Source organism: Bombus pascuorum, chromosome 3 (genome assembly GCF_905332965.1).
Source record: "Bombus pascuorum chromosome 3, iyBomPasc1.1, whole genome shotgun sequence".
Taxonomy (NCBI): Eukaryota; Metazoa; Arthropoda; class Insecta; order Hymenoptera; family Apidae; genus Bombus; species Bombus pascuorum.
This window is the reverse complement of record NC_083490.1, coordinates 5323211-5343450: the sequence shown is the minus strand read 5'-3', so window position 1 is coordinate 5343450 and position 20240 is coordinate 5323211. Positions and strand designations below refer to the sequence as shown.

At 38.8% G+C, this 20240-nt stretch overlaps 1 protein-coding gene across 7 annotated transcripts in view; it reads left to right on the top strand.

The window, feature by feature from the left end:
* LOC132905110 (protein sickie) overlaps positions 1–20240 on the top strand; it is a 192660-nt gene that overhangs the window by 134582 nt on the left and 37838 nt on the right. For 6 of the 7 annotated variants that reach the window (XM_060956079.1, XM_060956076.1, XM_060956078.1 and 3 more), the window contains 7 exons: positions 9107–9433; positions 9963–10190; positions 10284–10698; positions 10874–11015; positions 11257–11283; positions 12767–13011; positions 13275–13426. In XM_060956079.1, coding sequence (XP_060812062.1) covers positions 9107–9433; positions 9963–10190; positions 10284–10698; positions 10874–11015; positions 11257–11283; positions 12767–13011; positions 13275–13426 — 1536 coding nt within the window. The remainder of the gene's footprint in view (positions 1–9106; positions 9434–9962; positions 10191–10283; positions 10699–10873; positions 11016–11256; positions 11284–12766; positions 13012–13274; positions 13427–20240) is intronic. The other variant, XM_060956077.1, reaches the window with a different exon arrangement.

Below are 20240 nucleotides of genomic sequence, written 5' to 3'. Positions count from 1 at the left end.
CTCAATTATGTACACGATGGTTGATGTTTTCTAAAGAACAGTGAATTACAAATATTTGTTTGTAATTTCATTTTATACAATATCTTCCTTTCGTCGATTCGTGGCAATAGCGGTAATTACATTTGCATAATGCATAGTTTAAACATTGTCAAATGTGTCGTTACGTTGGATATTTTGATCTAAAATACTACGTATTCAATTTGTTAATTAGGGTACCATCAAATACACATTTCTCTTTGGGACCGTGTTTCTGATAATTCTACATTATAATATATTTTAGTCTGTCTATATGCGTGCAATTTCTGAAAACATCGTTAGGATAAACGAATAATTTTATATATGGAATAATTGTCTGGTATTTATAAAGTAGTTGGAGTAATATTCATCAGAATATTCCCCTGTACATACTTGGCGATCGATGACTCCACTTTGGTGACAAAGATGGCATGAAAATATCGCGATTCGTTGAACAGGTTGATCATTTTTGAGTGAAAATTGAAGGGGCGCAGTTATGGTAAATGAGACAGAAACGTGCTCAACAAATGCCACGATTTTCTCCCTTTGTTCATACGCTCCATCATTCCCAATCAAAGTAATCCGCCAATAGCTTGTTCATTAAACACGCAACGATAAACACGACGTACCAATTCGGTCGACGTATCAATTAGGGTTTTATTAATTAGTTGACATCGAATTGCTCGGCAAACATTGGTTGGAATTAATTAAGCTTACAATTAAATCGGAGTTCCGGTGAATCAATTCCTTTGGAAAAAAAGAATAGTAACGAGCAGGAACAATACGAATTACACAGGCTTTTACGTATACGCGCGTATCTACAGGACGAAAGAGAAAGAGAGAGAGCAAGAGAGAGGAAAAGAGAAGGGTTGATTCGCGAGTCATTGCGGTTTCTTGAAACAAATCTCTATAATTGACAAACAATTGCTCGCAACCGACAATATAAGAACTACTCGACGACGTATAATAATTATTCAAGACGCATTACGTTGTGTCGTCTAATTATTGAATAGGTGCGTGTACGGTCTCACCGAAACGTAGGTCGCCAAAGCATAAGCGCGGATGCGAGTTCGAGCGCAAACAATGAAATTACAAAGCATTTCGCTTCTACATATGCGTCAGCTGTTGCGTCGTGCAGCTGCCGTATACTGGGTGGTTCATTTTAAATGTTCTACGTTCAGGCGATCGGAAATCAAGTTACGACAAAAATTGAATAAAAATGCAAGCGTCGCTTTGACAATTTGCCCGTACAATTTTTCTCCATCGATCTCGAACCCGAGAATTTGTTGCTATCGCGTTTGATGGTGCAGCTGAAAACCCCGGGAATCAGCCTGTTTTAACAACGAGAAACAAAAATATTGCTCCAAACTTTTTACGCTATGTTGATGCACACGAAGCACATCGTGCGTAAAATCATGTACAATCTAGTAAACGTTAATTTGCCTTTTGTCCCTATAAAAACCGTATATTTGCAATTTTAAAATCATTAAAAAAAGACGAGAAAATACCAAAGGATAATATCATGAAAATGGAACGCCCGACGTAACAGCTTTACACAAAAGCCAGCAATCGAACGCGCGAATATTTCTACGTTCCTCGACAAGATAATGGCGTTACTGGAAAACGACATATGGTTTTATCGCACAACATATTTACATGACAAACAGCAGAAATTTCTCGTTGCTTGAACGCCGATATTTTCCATCGGATAAACTGGATGTCCATGCGTGAATTCGTCAGGGGCGCATAACGCGTGCATCAAGGTACTGAGCGAATCAAAGTGTCTTTAATCACGGGAACAATCTTCTAGGCGATCTGTACCCTTTCAAACCGGGACTTTCCCTCGCTCGGGCTATTCTCTATCGCTCTCAACTTTTTTTTTCCTATTGGTTGGTCAATCGGTTTCTCGTCCCCCGCTTCTTTCACCCGTTCCAATTTAACTTACGCCTTGTGTATCGCGCGTTTATTTTCTCCCCTTTTATTCCCTCTTAATATACGGCGGTGCATCGCATCGCTGTAACACTGCATGTTGCAGAGCGCTTGCATTTGACCCCCCTTTCCCTAATAGCCCCATTCACAGCGTGGCCTCCCTTTTTCTCTCTCGCATAGTGCATAGCGCAATGCCGTATGTTGTCGGAAGTTTAGATGTCTCGTACGCGCGCATCCTGCACCATCCACCCAATGAATAAGAGGCTTAGAGGACCCCTGAGATATCTCGAGGCAACTTTCCAAGCCACTCTTATCGTAGCAAATAAAGAAGAAAGGAAAACGGAGAAAGGCACCGAGTATTCGGCTCTCAGGCATTGTCCTTCGATTTGTCCACGTCGTTTCTTATATCTTTCCTATCTTACCTATTTTTTTCTTCCAAATTTTTTATCCTTTCGCGGACGACCACGTCTTTATTCCTCTTCGCCGATATTCCCGACGGTCGCTGTTTTCTTCAGTTTCCCGAAGGAAACGTTTCCTCGGCAGATTCGTCAAAATATTTCGACAGATAGAAACAACATTCTTTGTGAAAACAGTTTCTTCTCGTGATACTCGTAAAGAAGCAGTTCTTTCCGGACTTTGTCCAGCAATCGAGGAAATGGCAAATTTTACTACAATGTTTTTAACTTATATTTGATTAGGATGTTTGAAAGGTTGAATCAAACACCTAAAATTTTGCTAAATCTCTAATACTGAAAGTTGAAATTTTACACCATCGTTGGTTGAATTTATATCGGGATACCACAACGAAAATAGAGGCTTCGGGCATCGGTATCGATTCTCAGTCCTTTCCGGGGAACGTTCTTTCATATTTTATCCTTTTGCTTCCGGCTGGTTGACTTTCTTTAGCTCTTTTTTCCTTTCTTTTCCTTTTTTCTTTATTTCTCTTTCCGTTCTCTCCAAAGGCGAGAAAGGATTTGTGAAATCTTTGGAGAAACGTCTCTGTCGAGACGAAAGGCGCGAACAGCGTTTGGTGCATTCGGTCGCGTAATACAAAAAGGAACGCGTTTTGCACGCGTTTTGCACGGATTGGGAAGAAGGGGAAGGATTAGTGTACGCGTCGCTGTGAGTTATGCAGACGGGTCACGGCAGGTCGTCGAATGGAATCGATATCTGCTCGCTGAAATAATAACCGTTCTCTTTCTCCCGACTATTCCTACTCCCTTTGACAGTCTCTGTCGTTCGTAGGCAACAGTTATCGCGAACAAAGTGTAGCTATAGATACACGCGAGGGAGGACCGTTTTGCTTCGGGCCATTTTCACGTTGCCTGCATCTATCACTGATAATACGCACGTGCTGGCTGATCATCAACCACCTTCGGAGCTTCTCACTTTCATATTCATACCACTGTTCCGCTAATTAGAAGAGTTGTCTTCTTTTTTTCAGATTGTATCATACCCTGTAATGATCATTAATAAACTACGAATGTTTATGTAAATTCGTGTTTTTATAGATATAATTAAAGAAATGAAAACCAGGTAGACAGTTGTCTTACTTGCCAAATATTACAGAGAATAGTACAATATTTTTGCAAATTACGCGTGTTGCGTGCATTTTTTGCGCCTTTAAAACAAAGTTCCCAGTCCAATCATTGGTAAATCGCGGATATTTATACAAATTCATATCTTTACGAACATAATTTAGAAATATAGAATCTACATAGGGAATTGTTTCATCTATTAAACGTTGTAACGCTTTGGGTATTTTGTATATTTGTGCGTATTATATTTACGTTTCTGCATTTTTGCATCTTCCAACTTATAAATGCATAAAAATCCACAGTCTAATCTTTAGTACTTAACCGTATTTATTTGGATGGAATTTAAAACGAGTAATCTAGCGCGGTTTACATAAATTTACATAAATTTGAATACGTGTTCGTATTTCTAGTTTATTTTGTAGGATTGTCGTCAATTCGATGCAACCTTCCTTCACGTCGATATCCCAAGGTAAAACTTGACGATACGTTGAATCGAATTTGTCGTGTGGCAAATGATACACGTTGGTTTGTTTCTTTCGCCGAGACAAGTAGGGAAGTTCTTGCAGCCTTTTAGTCTGGGCACAAAGTGGACGTAGAGTGATGCAGCACAGTATATGCAACCGCATTTTTGCGCGTAAAATTTCTACGTTACAAGATGCATATTAAGCGCAGAGTGACGCAGCGCAGCATAAGCTCGGAGGAAGTAGCATGCTCTGCGTTATACAGCAGTTTATGTTCCAACTTCTTGTAGTTTTAGACGTCCGAAGGCATCGTTCGTGTTGATCTAGAAAATCTATATTTAAAATTTAAACTTCATTCAGATATGATAGGAGCTATTTTGCTGTTTGTATAGTATCGATAAAAAAGACTATGAGAAATGGCAGAGATACGCTGTTTGGGCTGAATCTGACTGTGATAAAAATCCAGCTGTGTAACTTGATGACCGTGCAGCGCAAGAAATTGCTTTTCACGTGCAACCTAACACAGCTTGTATAATTTTCGTTTATTTTAAAAAAAACCTATGGGATGCTACGTTATTGTATATTTAGCTTAACGAAAGCGAAGGAAAATTGCGAAAGAATAATAAAGAATAACGTAATAACGGGTAATAATATTTCCACTGCATTTTTATTGTACAATTGGTTGGCAAATTGAAAATTGTATAGAGAAGTTTCCCGCGTTCGGAATTTTGCGATATTTCCGTAATTTATGTTCTTTCTCGAGTTTGGTTTATCTCTTTCGCGTAATTACCCTATTAAACCGAGTAAGACGTAAAGGGTATACGTTTCTCTTTTCCACAGTTATTTCATCTTTCTATGAATACCTATTCAGCCAGTGGCTCGTTTATTCTGTTCGAAATATTTGCGCGGTAATGTAAGAGCATTACGAATAAATAGAACTGCTCATTAGCCGAATTACAATCGCCGTTAATGAGCGGCAATTTTCACTGAAACGTAGAAAATGTTCCGCCTTTAGAGGCAAATAGATTGATCTCTCTTTTCAACTGATGATTCAGATATCCCTATGTTAATAATTGTTTTATACAAATTAGTAGGTTTAACGTACCGTCGAATAAAGTGACTTATCATTGATAAAAACGAATGATTTCTCTCTACGTGCGTTCCATAGTTGCATACGCGAATGCAATAATTATATTAAAATCTTAAACTATCCAACTTAAAAGTAATATTCAAAATCTGTCGGATATGTAATCGGAACGATAATGGAATTACTCTTTCTTGTCTTTGGCATTAATTAATTCAGAATAATATTGGGATATCTACATCGTCGATGTGAAAATATATATTTAAAAATTCTGTGCTGTGTATGCAAATCGTTAAAAAAGAAAGGGAATGGTAGACTTCAACCCCTTCGCTGCTAGTTTCATATATCCATTTTGTGGTCATTTTAGATGATCAGTGAAGTCGAGTTAAAGGGTTCTCCGATATGATATCGTTCCCCTTGAAAAGTTAGTTCCTTTCATAGTCGATAATCCGTATAGGATAATCCTCGATTTTCCTGGTTCGAGTCGGAAATCCCTGACCGACCCGAAATGTAATCAGTTTTCACGTAACGTTTCTTTTGCGCCTTTTGAATCCTGCCACTTTTTCCTCAGATAAAGCAAAAAGGGTGAAAGACGATGGGGTGTGGCTCGCGTGGCACCTTATCATTTACAAAACAATGTTCCTTTTACTCTACTTTCCCTGCAAATCGCGTTATTTAAATACCGACATTGATTACATTAGTCAGCACACGCCGCAAAGTAGCGAAGTTTTTCGATCGTTTCTATATCTTACAATTAATAGGGATTTTATATACATCGATGTATTACATATCGTCATAGGTTTTCTAGTTAATGAAAGGTAATAAATTTGTTATATTTTAATGTTCCTTTTTTCTATTTCATTACAAAGCATATTCTACAAGAACAAAAAACGTATTTCTATTAATTTTGATGCTTATGTACTTGTGTATTATTTATCATCTAGATACTAATTAGATTTTCAATGTTTATCCTTTTTACAGATTTACAGGAAAGGATAATTTAGTCTATATTTTCGCTATATTTTCATCTTTTTCAACTCCAACTTAACTAGCATTTACCATCACAACTCTATATTTGGCTTACGATTATTTTAAAACCCGAAATAAATCACTCTGCCCCTTTCTTTTACCGTATTCCAGATAGAATTTACATTCTTTCTCTCTAATTTACATTGTCTACCATTTCGACTCATCCGTAATAGCGCAGGAAAAAACATCCAATCTTGCGAAAGGAAATTACGCGCGAACGTACCACATGATAATAAAGAGTCGGTGACTCGTTGATGTTTTGGTCGGTGATACTTTTTGCGGCAGCCTGTACACAACCAATGTAGTATTCGGTAGCCGGGCGTTAGTAAGTAGTATCGTGGCATAAAGTGGGGAGCAGAGTCGGTGAGCAATGGATCGTCGACCCTCGCAGTCGGCAGTTAACGTTCGTCCGACTCATGAAAACGTGACGTTCGTCGAAGGTGGTGAAAAATGTCAACGGTGTTGAAAAAACAATTTTTCGTAAATTTCTCACGGTGAAAGCTGTGCTACCGCGCCGTGTTCGAGGCGTTTTCATTCGATACGATTTCTACCAAAAAGAAGAGAGAGAGAGAAAAAAAGAAGGCCAACTAAATGACGCACGTTCGAAGAACCCTCGATGAAATCATCTAATTCGCTGAGAGACGAAGGAACCCTATAATTTTCTAAGATGGATATTCTACCTTCGTAATGAATATTTAGTGGTGTTCCGTGCTGTGGATCGGTTTCACGCCTTGCTGTTTTCATTGCAAAGTGACTCTTAGCTGAATAGGGAAAGAGTTTCACGGTACTGTTTGCACGGTTGCGGTTAATGAAGAGCGGCTTTCAAATTTCGTGTTTTTAGACGAAACGTGGCGAGAAATCATTCGCCGCACAGCTATGTTTCTGCCGTGTTATTTCAAGAGAAGCAACTTTAATATTCTTAGCTTTTCTAACATAACATCATTATCGTTGTTTCATATTTTTTTACCTTCTAGAAGAAACTTAATTCCACGCAAACTTTGATTTTTCTATATATTTGCATAGAACGAAAGGTGTGTTCGGTTATTTTAAACCATGTAAAACCTAATAGTCACGTTTGTAAATTCAAATTAAATGCTTTGATTAGACAAATATCGAGAGGTATTTGAAATTCGTGTTGAATGAAGAGTGTCTGGAACAAATAGGCACCCTAGTTAAATTGCACTAGTCGTCGAGGGTAACAAGGGTGGTTCTGCTCGAGGGCTATCCCTTAATTATCCCGTGCAATGACGCATTCGATGTTCACACAGGTATTCCACCGTTATCGATCCCTCGAAACTCGTAGACACGTGTATCGGTGAGCATACGCAGTACCGGCTGTCAAGAACACTTTACGAAGCTGGCCGAATTAATTTTATGAGTGGTACGTGTTCAGTGCGTGTAAAGCTACGCGAATAATCATCCAATGTGACAGGAACGAGTGTAATTAACTATAATCATTCTGTTAAACCGGTCGCGAACGATCAAGTAACGATACAACAACTGTATGCGTGCGTCTGTATGAAATTAACGAAAACGCTATTAGTATACAGTGTGGAATACGTGACACGTCGATCAAAGTAGAAGAATGGTGAGTTTATTTACGAGAAATGATGTCAAAGTTAGGTTTTATCACTTTACGAGAAAAATATTATCGTTATTCCAGATAGTATTCAGGCTCATAAAATTTTTTCTCACATTTTTTCCGTGTAGTTGGAGCGTCGTTCGACTGCACCCTGGCGCTGTCTGAACGATAACATTTGTTCCGTTAGAAAAACGAATGTCTTCGCGAGAACATTTCTGAAAATAAACTAGCTGGAAACGAAAGAATGAAAAACGTAGCCGACGTTGGCGTCTTGTACTCGAAAGAAGGCACCGTTTGTTTGAATTTTTGTGGCAGTAGTGTCGTCCAAAGATAAAGGAGTCGCCCGATATTTGTTATTCCTCGATCGTTTCTTCGTGTAAAGTTAGAAATTACCGTCGACGAGAACCGTATTTCGATCGAACTGCGAACACGCTTCTAAGGGGCAGTAAGAGAAAAAGCTGCGTTTGACCCACGGGGATCTTTTGTCTCGCTTATGGCCTTCTCGTAGTACGTTTACGATCCGGGTAGTAAAAACCCAAGGTACCGTTTCTAACCCCGTGAGTCATTTGATACGCGATATAACTCCGCGTAGTAAATGAAGGGATTGGAGAGAATCAGAAATGGAGCAGCAGCGGAAAGATCGATGAATGTTGGTTGGGTCCATTTGTCGGATCGTTTAAAGCGATTCGATTGATTGCATCGCGTGAAAGTGGTTGCCGAACGAGGCTTGACAGTATGGAACAATATCACGAGTTGTTCGCTATTTTGACACTTCGTGGATTGTTCGTTTTTATGAATCGTAAAATCTGCCGGTCCGTAGTAAACGTAGATGGATAGGAGGCTGTAAAAAGAGCGTCATAAGGAAGAATACATAACCGAAAAGGAGGAAAATAATATTAACATTGATGTGAAGATTAAACTATTCATTGCAAGAATAAATACTGAACTTTTATTTCCGTATCGTATAAAAAGATAGTGTTTCAGAAGGAAAGTGAACATTTAATTGGAAATTTAAGAAAGAGGGAAAAGGAACGAAGAATAAAATATTCGAGTAGAGATCTTATAGTCCTTGGAACAGTCGTCGCGCCGTTCCGGCGCCCTCTTCTGAATCATGCTATGAGGGTTCTGATTCTCGCAAACCGCGCGCTCCAGAATCGATAGTAGTGAAATTAACTTTACCGGAAGTCCTTGACCCAGGTCGCGAGTTTGATTGCAGCGGCACCGACGATATCCTCTTACGCGTTTAAAGGCTACCGACAAGAATTTTGCAATAAAATATTTTAGAAATATTCCAGCAGGATTATTCCACTGAAATTATATTTATAGCGACATCTCTTTACACTTTAATTTGATATTACGATCAACAGGGCAGTTATAATAATAATAACAAGCTGTGTTATTTATAATAATTCGTCGAGTTTTTTCAAACGTGTTTTAATCAGAAAAAATTGTTTGTTTCCGTAAACAGAGGGTGCCGGGTGGTGGAGGCGTGATTGTGGGGGGTGGCGGTAATTCGGCCACCCCCCAGGGTGCACAACAGGGTAGTAACCTGGTATACCGTGTGGTGAGCTCCAGACATCCTGGTCATCATCCGCACGTGAAAAAGTCGGACAGTTCTCAGCAAACGGACAACTCGGCGTTCAAACATCAGCAACAGCCAGGCTTGAATAGCTCGGCGAACAGTAGCTCAAACAGCCAGCAATGGAAAAAGTATATCGAGGCTGGAGCTGCGAGGGATCGGGAGAGAGACAAGGAGGCTGCACCTCCGAGTCCTAATCCCTCCAGGCGATCTCAGGTAAACATTTATACAGTTTTGTTCGTTCTTACGTCGTTGCATCACCGGACAATATTGATTTTTTGAGATAGTCGGTTTTGCCAACTTAATGCAGTCTTTGAATTTTATTTCTGTAGAAATTTCTTTCTAGAATTTCCCGATTCTCGAGCTTACGATTTAAGTTCCAATAACGCGTGCCATAAACAACGACAAGATCGATCACACGTCGAGCCAACATCACGGTTTGGCTGAGCGTTCAAAGTTGTGCGAATCGCACATGTCTTTTGATATGTAAATGCGTGTGTAAGGTACAACTAATTTTATTTTGCAAGATGTTTGATAAATAATTACTACCGATTGATAATTAAACAAGAAAGATCTATTATCTTAAAGTAAATGATAAATCAACAACAATGACGTACCACGTCTCTCACACGTGTTGTTTATATTTGGCCCGATCGACGTACCACGTCTTTCACACGATATTGTAGGTTAAGAGGCTAACCCCTTTAGGTACTTTCATGTTCTGACTGAATAATTTCTCTTTCAGGAGAAACATCGGAAACAGGCCATGGCTGAGTATGCGAACGGCGAAAAACCGCAGAAAGTTTCATCGGGAACATCGACGAGCGGCAGCAGCAAAGTTAGAGGTGTACCACAGAGTTTCGGATATGTTAAGAGGCACAGCGCTGGTACCAGCCCCAGTCCCAACGGAGTTCAAAATGGTGGCAAAGACTCGACGAGAACTGCTCAAGTTAGCGCAGTTCCAAGAACAAAGGTAAGATCGCTTATTTTCTTCTTAATTTTCTACACAGCGGTATATTAGGCGAGCATTAATTAACGGATCTTTTGCTTTCGTGTGACATTGCAGGTCAAAGTGTCCGGTGGTACTCAAACATGTACTACAGAACTTCAAGCCAACTCTTCCACGTCGAATCAAGGACATCATTATAAGAGTTACAGCCTCACAGGTCCTAGCGCCAGCCAACTTTCTCAATCAGTGCGAGATCGTCTTATGCTCGGATCGCAAAGTTTACCAAAGCCTGGTAGCCCAGAATTCACGGCGCTATTTGCATCCGCGCATCATCGCGAAAGAGGATCCGGTGCAGGACCAACGGCTACTTCCTTCTCACCGCGGGTGCTCAAACCATCGGATGGAAGTCTCAGCGATACGTGCAGCAATTACGCGGCTCCTGATCTGCAAGGATATTACACTCCCAATAGTCCTTATACTACATCTTGGATGAGACACAGTAACACGTACACACCGAGTGGACGTTCTCAAGGCAAGTTTTTGTGCCGTTTCAAACATATTTTAGGTGAACTCAAGCGTTGCTAGTTTAGCTTGTCATTTTTATAAATTTTACGTTTTACTACTGTCAGAAAATTTTGAAATAACTTTAGATCAAAGACTAGTTTTTGAATTATTTATTTTGAAGGGAAAAATTTGTCTAATTTCAGGAATGGGATTGTGCGAAGCTGACAGCGTAGAATCATTAGGATCGCATCGAGCAAGCTTAACACACGCTCGCTTGTTGATACATCAGAGAGACTCGACAGGATCTCCAGCTCCACCGAGACTTAATAGAAGCAATTCTATTAGGTAAATTTACAGAGTAGTTTATTCGCTGCATTAATTTTCACGATATTACATCAAATTTTGTTACAAGTCATTTGCATACATCCATATGTATAGATGCATGACTAGAGGATGCAAATTTTTCACCACATTTTTTCAAACGATCAGTTTCAGCTTTTTTCTGATTCTTTTTCTAATTAACCACTCTATGACAGCGATTGCTCGTTTACGGTGAAATAACGCAGATCATTTGATACCGTTCTAGCCATCTGCGGGACAGGACATTCCCAAGGTAGTGCGAAAATCTAGAATACACATTCGTCGAGCCTGTTTTCCATGCATAAGTATTGAAAGAACGAAACCTTCGAGGGTTTTGTACCCTACACGTATACACGAGTGCCAATTATAAGCACTAAAAACATACATATCCATGTGCACTTTCTTCTGTCGAGTTTTACATTTGTATTATTGACTTTAAATACTTTAGTTATTATCTTGTTAAGTCGATTCTATTTTTCTTTGTATTTCGTATTTGTGATTGATATATGCTTCTTATCCAAACGCATGTTATTCCTCGACTAGTGTGGTGCGGATTAAAACGGTAACAGACATAACGTGCCTCTTTCTCTCAATTTATCGTTTTTCCTGTCAGAGTATGCGCACTTCTCGTTGAGTGCTAATTAATTATTTACTCATTCCTCGTTTATCAATGACTTGATCCTCACCATACGAGTTAGGGATTAAGGCTTATTTACGAATCTTCCGTTGCACAGCGAAAGGAAACATTTTACCAATATGTATAGCTCGAAGGTTCTTTTTGCTAAAGATATCTTCGACGTTACGATGTACCTGCGTTTAATTCCGTTTGAAATACTTTTCCGTGAAAGTCAACTTTTTTATCGTTTATTCGTCCTCTTTCGCTGTGCTATTACAGAACCGTACGAGTGTATACACGATCGAGAAGCGGCACTCGACATTCAGACTAAAGGGAATTTATCTTTTAATTAGGAGCCTCTTCTAGATCGACTAATTACGTATACACTCGCTAGGTAGACGGGCGTGTTTCCATCGACGTTCTAAGTCGACCGAATACCAGATGCAAAGAACTACTCTTGTCTGACGAATCGATCGATCTATGTGGAATTTTTCCGTTGAATTAACTTTAACGAGCTCTCTCTCTCTCTCTCTCTCTCTCTCTCTCTCGTGTGCGCGCGCGCGATACCAAGCACGTCAATTTCTTCGCATCTGAACATTTTCATTTCAAGGACACACATACACGTATACGCGATTGTATTCAGGAATGGAATATGCTTTTCTCCGAGATTAATCTAATTTCTGAATGCAACCAAGCGTAACAAGCTATAAATATTCAGTAATTGTGCTTTCTATCGTTTGAAAGAAAATACTTAGGTAATCTCGTGTATGGAAGATACAAACACTTTCTATAACGTGAACGAGATTTTGTAAATTATTTGAACGTCTTCTCTTCTTTCAACATCGATATTAGACGTTTATCGATGCACGTTGCGCGCTTTTTATTCTTCGAAGATGCAAACAGTTCGTTAAACAATCGTGACAATTATCATATATCGAATATCGTTTCATCGCATCAACAACTATGGTATCGTAGTAATAATTTCGAGTACAGATATACTTAATGATATAATAGAATCGATTGAAAGAACTTTTTGCCTATCTTCGGAGGCATTTACGATATAATACCGCAACATTTCTTTCTACCAACTATTCAGATGTTTAAACCTCTGTTTTCGCAGATCCACAAAAAGTGAAAAAATGTATCCGTCAATGTTAGCTAGAGGAAGTGGAGCTTCGTCTTCCGTTGGCGAGGAAGTCGGAGTCGGAATAGGAATGGGCGTAGGCGTTGAACCATATTACAGCGTTCCTGTAGGATCTACAGGGTGTACGGGACAACACTGGTCTCAACCGACGTCTCCAACGCCTACGCACACTTCTCGGCAACCACCTAATCTTTACCAACACGTGCATAAGGACGACGATAGTAAGTTTCCGTTTAAAGTTATCGTTATTTTTTTTAAATATCATTTTTACCAACCGTCGAAGATACGGCATGTTCTGTTATATAACTTATCGAGGAATTAACACCAAAGTAAACTCGGAGGAACGTCACAGAAACGCGTAACACGATAGCGTGCATTTTTGACACAGAGATACGCACAAGTTTCCTGCGATCTCTCTTTTCATTTCCGACCTTTTGTCGAAAATAAATGGAAAAAGGAAAACTTTCTCTTCTTTTGCCTTCAGTCCACGGTTCTTCTGTATCTTTGGTATCGACAGCGAGCAGCCTGTACAGTTCAGCCGAGGAGAAACAGGCACACGAGCTAAGAAAATTACGACGAGAACTCGTGGACGCTCAAGAGAAGGTTCACTCGTTGACTAGCCAGCTGTCGACAAATGTGAGTACATATTAGATCGATTATCGTAGCGATAAAGCAAGCTTGACGTATATTAACTACTTGCTACTGTTCGCTTTGAGTTGTTCGTATTTTGTAATTTCTGTACCGGTCTATTAAACTGACGTCATCGTGATATACAGTTTCTCAAGGCGGATCTATCCTACTCCGACGAAATAAGATACGTTCGTTCTTATTGTATCAAACGAATTGGTGCAAATGATTAATCATAATTAATCGAACGAGCCAACGATTAGCAAAGTTACCATTTCATAGTTACGGTTTGCTTTAACGAGCTAGATCCGACCAAACCTGTTGGTACAATTTTCTCCATAGAACACCCATATATCATTCTTGCAATGGTTTATATACATTAGCAAAGTCCATTACCTTTGTTTTGCTTGCTAAATGTATTTATATGTTACGTAACATGGAAAACGATGAATAACGCGTATACAGAAATTAAGTGTTAAAAGGACCTTTTAAATTCCATTATACACCTTTTAAATAGGTAAACAAATAGCAATTGTGTTCCAGGTAATCGTTTCCTTTCTTGTCAACCCATTTTAGAATGCAATGGTTAGCCTAAAAGGATATTTTTTACACTAACTTTTCGTTTCAAAATCATCGATAGCTTTCTAATAGTAATGTATACCTATTTGTTGTAATATCGTTTATAGAGAAAAAGTTTTTTTTTTTATTTTGGTTTTTACAATTTGTCCTGAGGGACATTTGGTAAAGTGTTATATCTCATTGGTAAATAAAAAAATAAATATAGCATGTGGGTGGCTACCCCCAGAGGGGTGCCAGCTTCGTTTTTTTCTAAGTTATATCTTTTATGAGAGAGAAAAAGTATCGAGATAAAAAGGAAACATAAGTAATTTAAATCATTTCAAAGACACAAAACGAAATTACATCTTTTTCTTTTAAAAATTTTCTCTTAAAATGCAAATTTTATAACGTCGTTGCCGTATATATCGAAACAGAAGGCGAGTTTTCTATCAAGAAAAGGAAACTTATAACTCGCTTCGACGATTTACGAAACCGATGAAACGTTGAGACAATTTCAAACGACCCGCGTTGTACCACACAACGAAAGCGTCCGTACAGCTGAATGGCTGTTCACCAGGGAAGATCAGTGGCCTCAACCAATCGGACGCAAAGCGGCCACTTACGGGCATCTTGGATCACCGTAGCGTGGATCGGTAGTCAGTTTACATTCAGTTTGTGCCGAGACGCGCTACTTTAAACGTCGTATGTTACTTTATACACGTCGCGAATACAAATAAACGCTCGATGTGTTTGTTGGTCGAAAGTGAACGATCGAATACATCATGGTTCTGCTTAGTGGAAAAAAGTGGTAGCAGATTATTAGCGCGAAAAATTGATTCGTGTTCTGTCAACGTCTTCGGTTGGTGATCAATCGGCGTCTCGATCGGCGGCTGGATCGATGTGCGTGAAACGCAGTCTTCCAACGCGGCAAAGTGGTTGAAAGAAAAGTAATCGAAATGGAGTCGTTTGTCTGGTTTGATTTTTACGAATGTAAATGGTGATCCAGTCGTCTCCTCTCCGTAACTTATCGACCACGGTTCGTTCATTTTGTAAATTATCAAACATTATCGTTTTACGCTCGTGACACTTCCTCCATAGATTTGTTTACCATTTTAATCCTTATCTTCTCGATACCAGCGCAGAAGTTACCTAGATAAAAGAAAAGTTCGTATTGTATACGGTAACGTTCTTGAAAAATTGAACAGACGATAGTCCGTGTAATCCGCTGAATTATAACTCACGCGTATATAGCTCAAAAAATGGTAAATTATATTGTTTCCCTGAATATGTTTTAGGCAGTAAATTTAGCACGATAGATCGTGCAAGCAGAGTAGACGATAAAAACTTGTTAGGATACGATAATTCGAACTGTATGACGCAGCTTGAAAAAGAGACCTTCGAGTCGAAGCAAGTCTCATCGGCAAGTTATATGGGATACACATGCTGAGATACAAATTACGAGCAAATCGGCCGGCTCATTTGAACGCGATCTTAGCCCGTTAACGAGCGCGTAATTGCGATACGATCGTCAAGTATATCGCGGATCGATTAACTTCCGAACCAAACACGCACATTTGCATACAAATTTTGTGTTTCTTGTTATTGGATTAACAAGATAATAGTTAACTTCCGATTTCGATTTTTACACATGAAAAAGAACGAGTATCGTGACAAGTAGCTTAGAAGGCTTTAGGACACGACTGTTAGCAAAAATATATTATATTTTGCTATTAATTTTTTATTTCAAAATCATCGATATTCTTCTAAATATAATTTGTACCTGTTTGGTAGAACTTCCAGTGAAAACATAAATATGGATGAAAATTCTGGTTTTCAAAATCAAGTATACATGAAAGAGGAAGCGACAAAGATGATATTATGAACGCATCAACCTTTTTCTAACACTTAGCGGTATTAGGATCATGAGAGGGTCGGTAACTATAATGGTCGCAGGCTATTGACGAGAAGTTAGAAATAACAGAAGTGGAAATAACAGTAGGTTAAAAATATTACGTAAAATCGAAGGAGCGTTGTTTTATCTTGCAAATCGTTTCCTATAAATCGTTTCCTAAAACCTTTCGCTATAAAGAAAAGTCATAAGGATTTCTTTAGGTCTTAGAGCGAGAATAACGAGAGAAATGTTTTACTTTAGTGTTATTCCTCTTACCGGTAATTTCAATTACCAACTTGGTATATATATACATATATATACATTAAAGACATTAACATCACGGTATCGCATTGGATTTCTACAAATGTTGAAAAAAGTAACAGTTCAGCCCCCGAAGTTCGTTTACCTCTGGACGGATATCTATATAGAACATGTTCAGCACAATGATCACGCACGGCTGCAAGAAGATACAAATGATTTACACTAGTCTCGTTGCTCGACACGCTATGAACCCTTTCGACGATGCGTTTAGAATACGTAAAAACGAGCTATCGGTAGCACGACTCGAGGACATTTGGCCCTAAGTGGGCAATTTTCTGAAGAAATAGGAAATTTTCGATATCGAATGCGCGATCGTTGTTCGTGAATCGTCGGACACAAGAGCCGCATATATGGTAAGAAAGAAGCGCGTCGAGGATAGTTCCTAGGAAACGAGGGATCCAACTCGAGTTGCGATCATTTTTGCGCTACTATATGCGACCAGTATCCAACATTCCCGACGCGTACACCTTCGTCCACTATCGTCCTACCTTATTTTCTTCTCTTTGTCTTTTTCTCGCGTTTCCGTTTCTGTCATCGACTGGTGCGGCAGCCGGGTCGACCGTCCGTCACTCGTGCGACCGGTCGACGACGTACCGACTACCGAGCAATTGCGATGACTCCTGCCAACGGGAAAAGAACTGTCTGTGTGCACTCGGAACTCGCGATCTTTCCTTCCACCATCGCCATTTATAGTTATTGACGCCTTGTATAGTTGTTAATGGTTCCTTGTTATGCCGATCGTCCACGCGATTCACCGACATATCCTTTCTTCGATGATGTATAAATTTTAATAATAATAGCCGCGCAGTTATCGAAATCGACCGCTCTGATGTTGGCAGTAAACAGACTTATGTATTCGATTCTTCCTCGTCTCGCTAATTACTAGTTAATAAAATTACTCCTCGCTAGTTACTACGATTCTGTGGTACATCAAAGAATATATTATATGTTATATTATATATAATATATATGTGATCTTTTTCAAGACACGTTGTCTCGACGTTTGTTATCGTTTTATTTGATAATACAAGGAAAAAGGGACTAGTGCCTCTGACTAAATAGTTAGGTATTTTAAAGTTATATTTAAAAAATTCCTGCGCCACACCTGTAGATCTCTCGTGGCAAAGCAACAAGCCGCGGCACACTGCTTGAAAATCGCTGATTTAGGGAGTTGAACTAGTTTTCAGCGGTTATCTCTAAACGAGCAGTCAGGAATTCTGATTCAAACGATATGTTGGTCACTGTTTAGGAATTGATATTCATCGAGATGATAATTGAAAGAAATTCTAGAAACCTAGATTTAAGTAGCTCGGAATTCTGAGTCGAACGGTTACTTGTTTAGTGGGTGAACATAGACTGTATTAATGAGAACGTTCGTGTAACAGAAATAAATAGAGGCTTTTAATTTTTTAACTTTAAAATATGAAAATGATCACGCATCGGCTATCTCGTTAATTTCTAAATGATGTTCTGGGTGATACGAGCTTACATACTTACGTGTTCCGGTCTACTCGCTAAGAAAGAAATACGAAATATAGGAGAAACATTATATTTACCATTTTTAATTTACTGGTAAGAAATCAGGTAATTATTAAAGTATAAGGTAATTTTTAATAAGCCTTTCACAATAATATGAATTATTAAAACTGTGAAATTCTTTTCGAACGAAATTCAACGATATCCGTTCTTGATGCGAGAGAATTATTAATCGGATGTTTTGCAAGAAATCAAATTTTCTTAGCAATATTTTACGAAACTTTATGTCGCGCCTACTGTTACACAAATTTTCTCAAAAATAAAACGCATCGATTTTGCTCCTCTGAAGCTAAAATCGTTCAAATGACACGAGCCATAATTAACGGTACAGCTAATGCAGCAAACACGTGCAGCGTTCCGAAAGACTTTCGCTCGTTTTGTTTATGCGCGTAACATTCTGGGCAATTTTGGATGAATCATTACCAAGCAACGAGAAAGTTCTTTTTCTTGCAGGATAGATCCAACGACTTCTATCTAACTACCGTCGAATGCAAGTTTCTATCTCGAATGCAACGTAAATACACTCGTGACGACCTTTTTTCTTACCAGTAAAAGCTGTGGACAAATTAAGCGTTATCTGATAAAAAGAAGCGTAGCAATTGGTTGTTATGACAAGCGTTATGAAGAAATATCGTAGCTACTTACGTGGGAAAATGACTAATTATATTGTTCACGCGCTCGGTGTTTCACCATTGACAATTTTTTGCTAATAATCGAAATTCCAATAGATGCTTTTAGCCGGAAGCCAGGCAACAGGTATTAAATAGCAGGACTTTCTAGACCAATCGACATGGCTGGAAATGCTTCATACACGGCGTTCCTATCAATCTAATATCATACGAAACGACCCTTACGTAACTTATTAATAAGAGTCGATGGAGATTTACTATCTGTGTCTGTCAAACGAACGATTAAGTACGTTTTCATTTTTCGATGCATTTCTCGATTCAACTATCGATAATTCCTTATATTTTTCGTATATCTTCCTACGTTATGTATTTTTTTAATGACGTTTTAAACTTTATTTAAATGTTATAATGCAGAATTTTATCCGCGTGCAAACTAGGTCGTTTCGTCAGTTTATTGTACTCGTATCGCTTTTACTAGCTGAACATTCTTCCGGGAAACTATTCGGAGTTTAGAGTTGGTACTAAAAAGAAATTGAAATCCCGAGAGTAATTAGTTTGTTGTATGTAAATTAGTTGCAATGAACATACATCGAGCCGATTTTCACGAGTCGAGATTTCGTCTAGTTCCCAAACCATTTATATCCGTTTTCTTCTTGTTGAAATTGCTCTTCTGCGAGGAAAGTTAGAGATTTGCACTGGAAGATGAAAGCCGTGAAAGTAAATTCATGTGACATGATCGCAACAAAGATGTAACGATCTTTTTAAACCTAATTCTTTCTTTTTCGATACGAATCGATCTTCCGGTCTTCCGATTATATCTTTTCCACGACGATTTTCCTCAATAAGTGTTTTATAATTTGCAAACTAAATTGGCTCTTTTACGGACGCGTAAACGAAATATAATTCCGAAAAACCCAAGACCATAATTCGTAGATTTTATCGTTACAACTGGTCGATAATTTAAGCGGCGTATATTATGCATCGGCAGATGGTAGAGCTTAAATGAGTCAGCGAACTATAAAAATTTGCGGAGGCGATTATCAAATCCAACGACGTGAAGGATGTGTCCTGATGGGTCGTAACGTAAATCGTGTGATGCGTTTTAATTTATAATGTTTTAAAATTAGGATAGCCTGTGGAAACTTAAACAAATATTTGAATTTAACGCTATTTTTAGATCTTGATGTTCATTGAAGTATGAATGGCAATTAATGCCTTCACGGTCGATAATTCTAGAGCATATTTACAAATGTAACACGCGCCTTATGAACAAAGAAAGTTTACAAAACATCCAATTATTCCATATAAAATCGTGAGATTATAAGAGAAGCTTATATAATTTATAATTTTTCAATATGCTGATATTATTATTTAGTAAATTATCGTGCAAGAGGATCGTAATCGTGATCACGGTCATAATGATAAAATTACATAAACTACCGTTCGTGGCATACTTTGATATTCCGACAAAATCTGAAAAACCTGGAGACGACTTCTTGTCGCAATTGAACAAACATTGTAGAGAAGAGTCGTCCCTTCGGTGCATCGTTCGTTTTCGTTTTTTCCTCACATAAGTACGTACGACTGGAGATTTACGGCCTCGGCTGACCCTATGCTTTTACAACTTCGGTTGGAATAATCGATTCTCGGCCTTAGGACACCGTACCACTCCCCTGTGAAAAGTACGTCCACTATTCTTCGTAGAGCGTTGGACCCTGCATCCTGAAACTCAGATTTGTCATCGGTCTTGCTCGTAAATCGAACACCGTTCTCTGATGTCACGAACTTTTTTAAAATATCGTTAAACGTAGCGACAACCACGCGGTAAGATGTTTGCGGTATGCGAAATTTTCTAGATTCTCGTCGTTTTCGCTGTAACAGAATATGA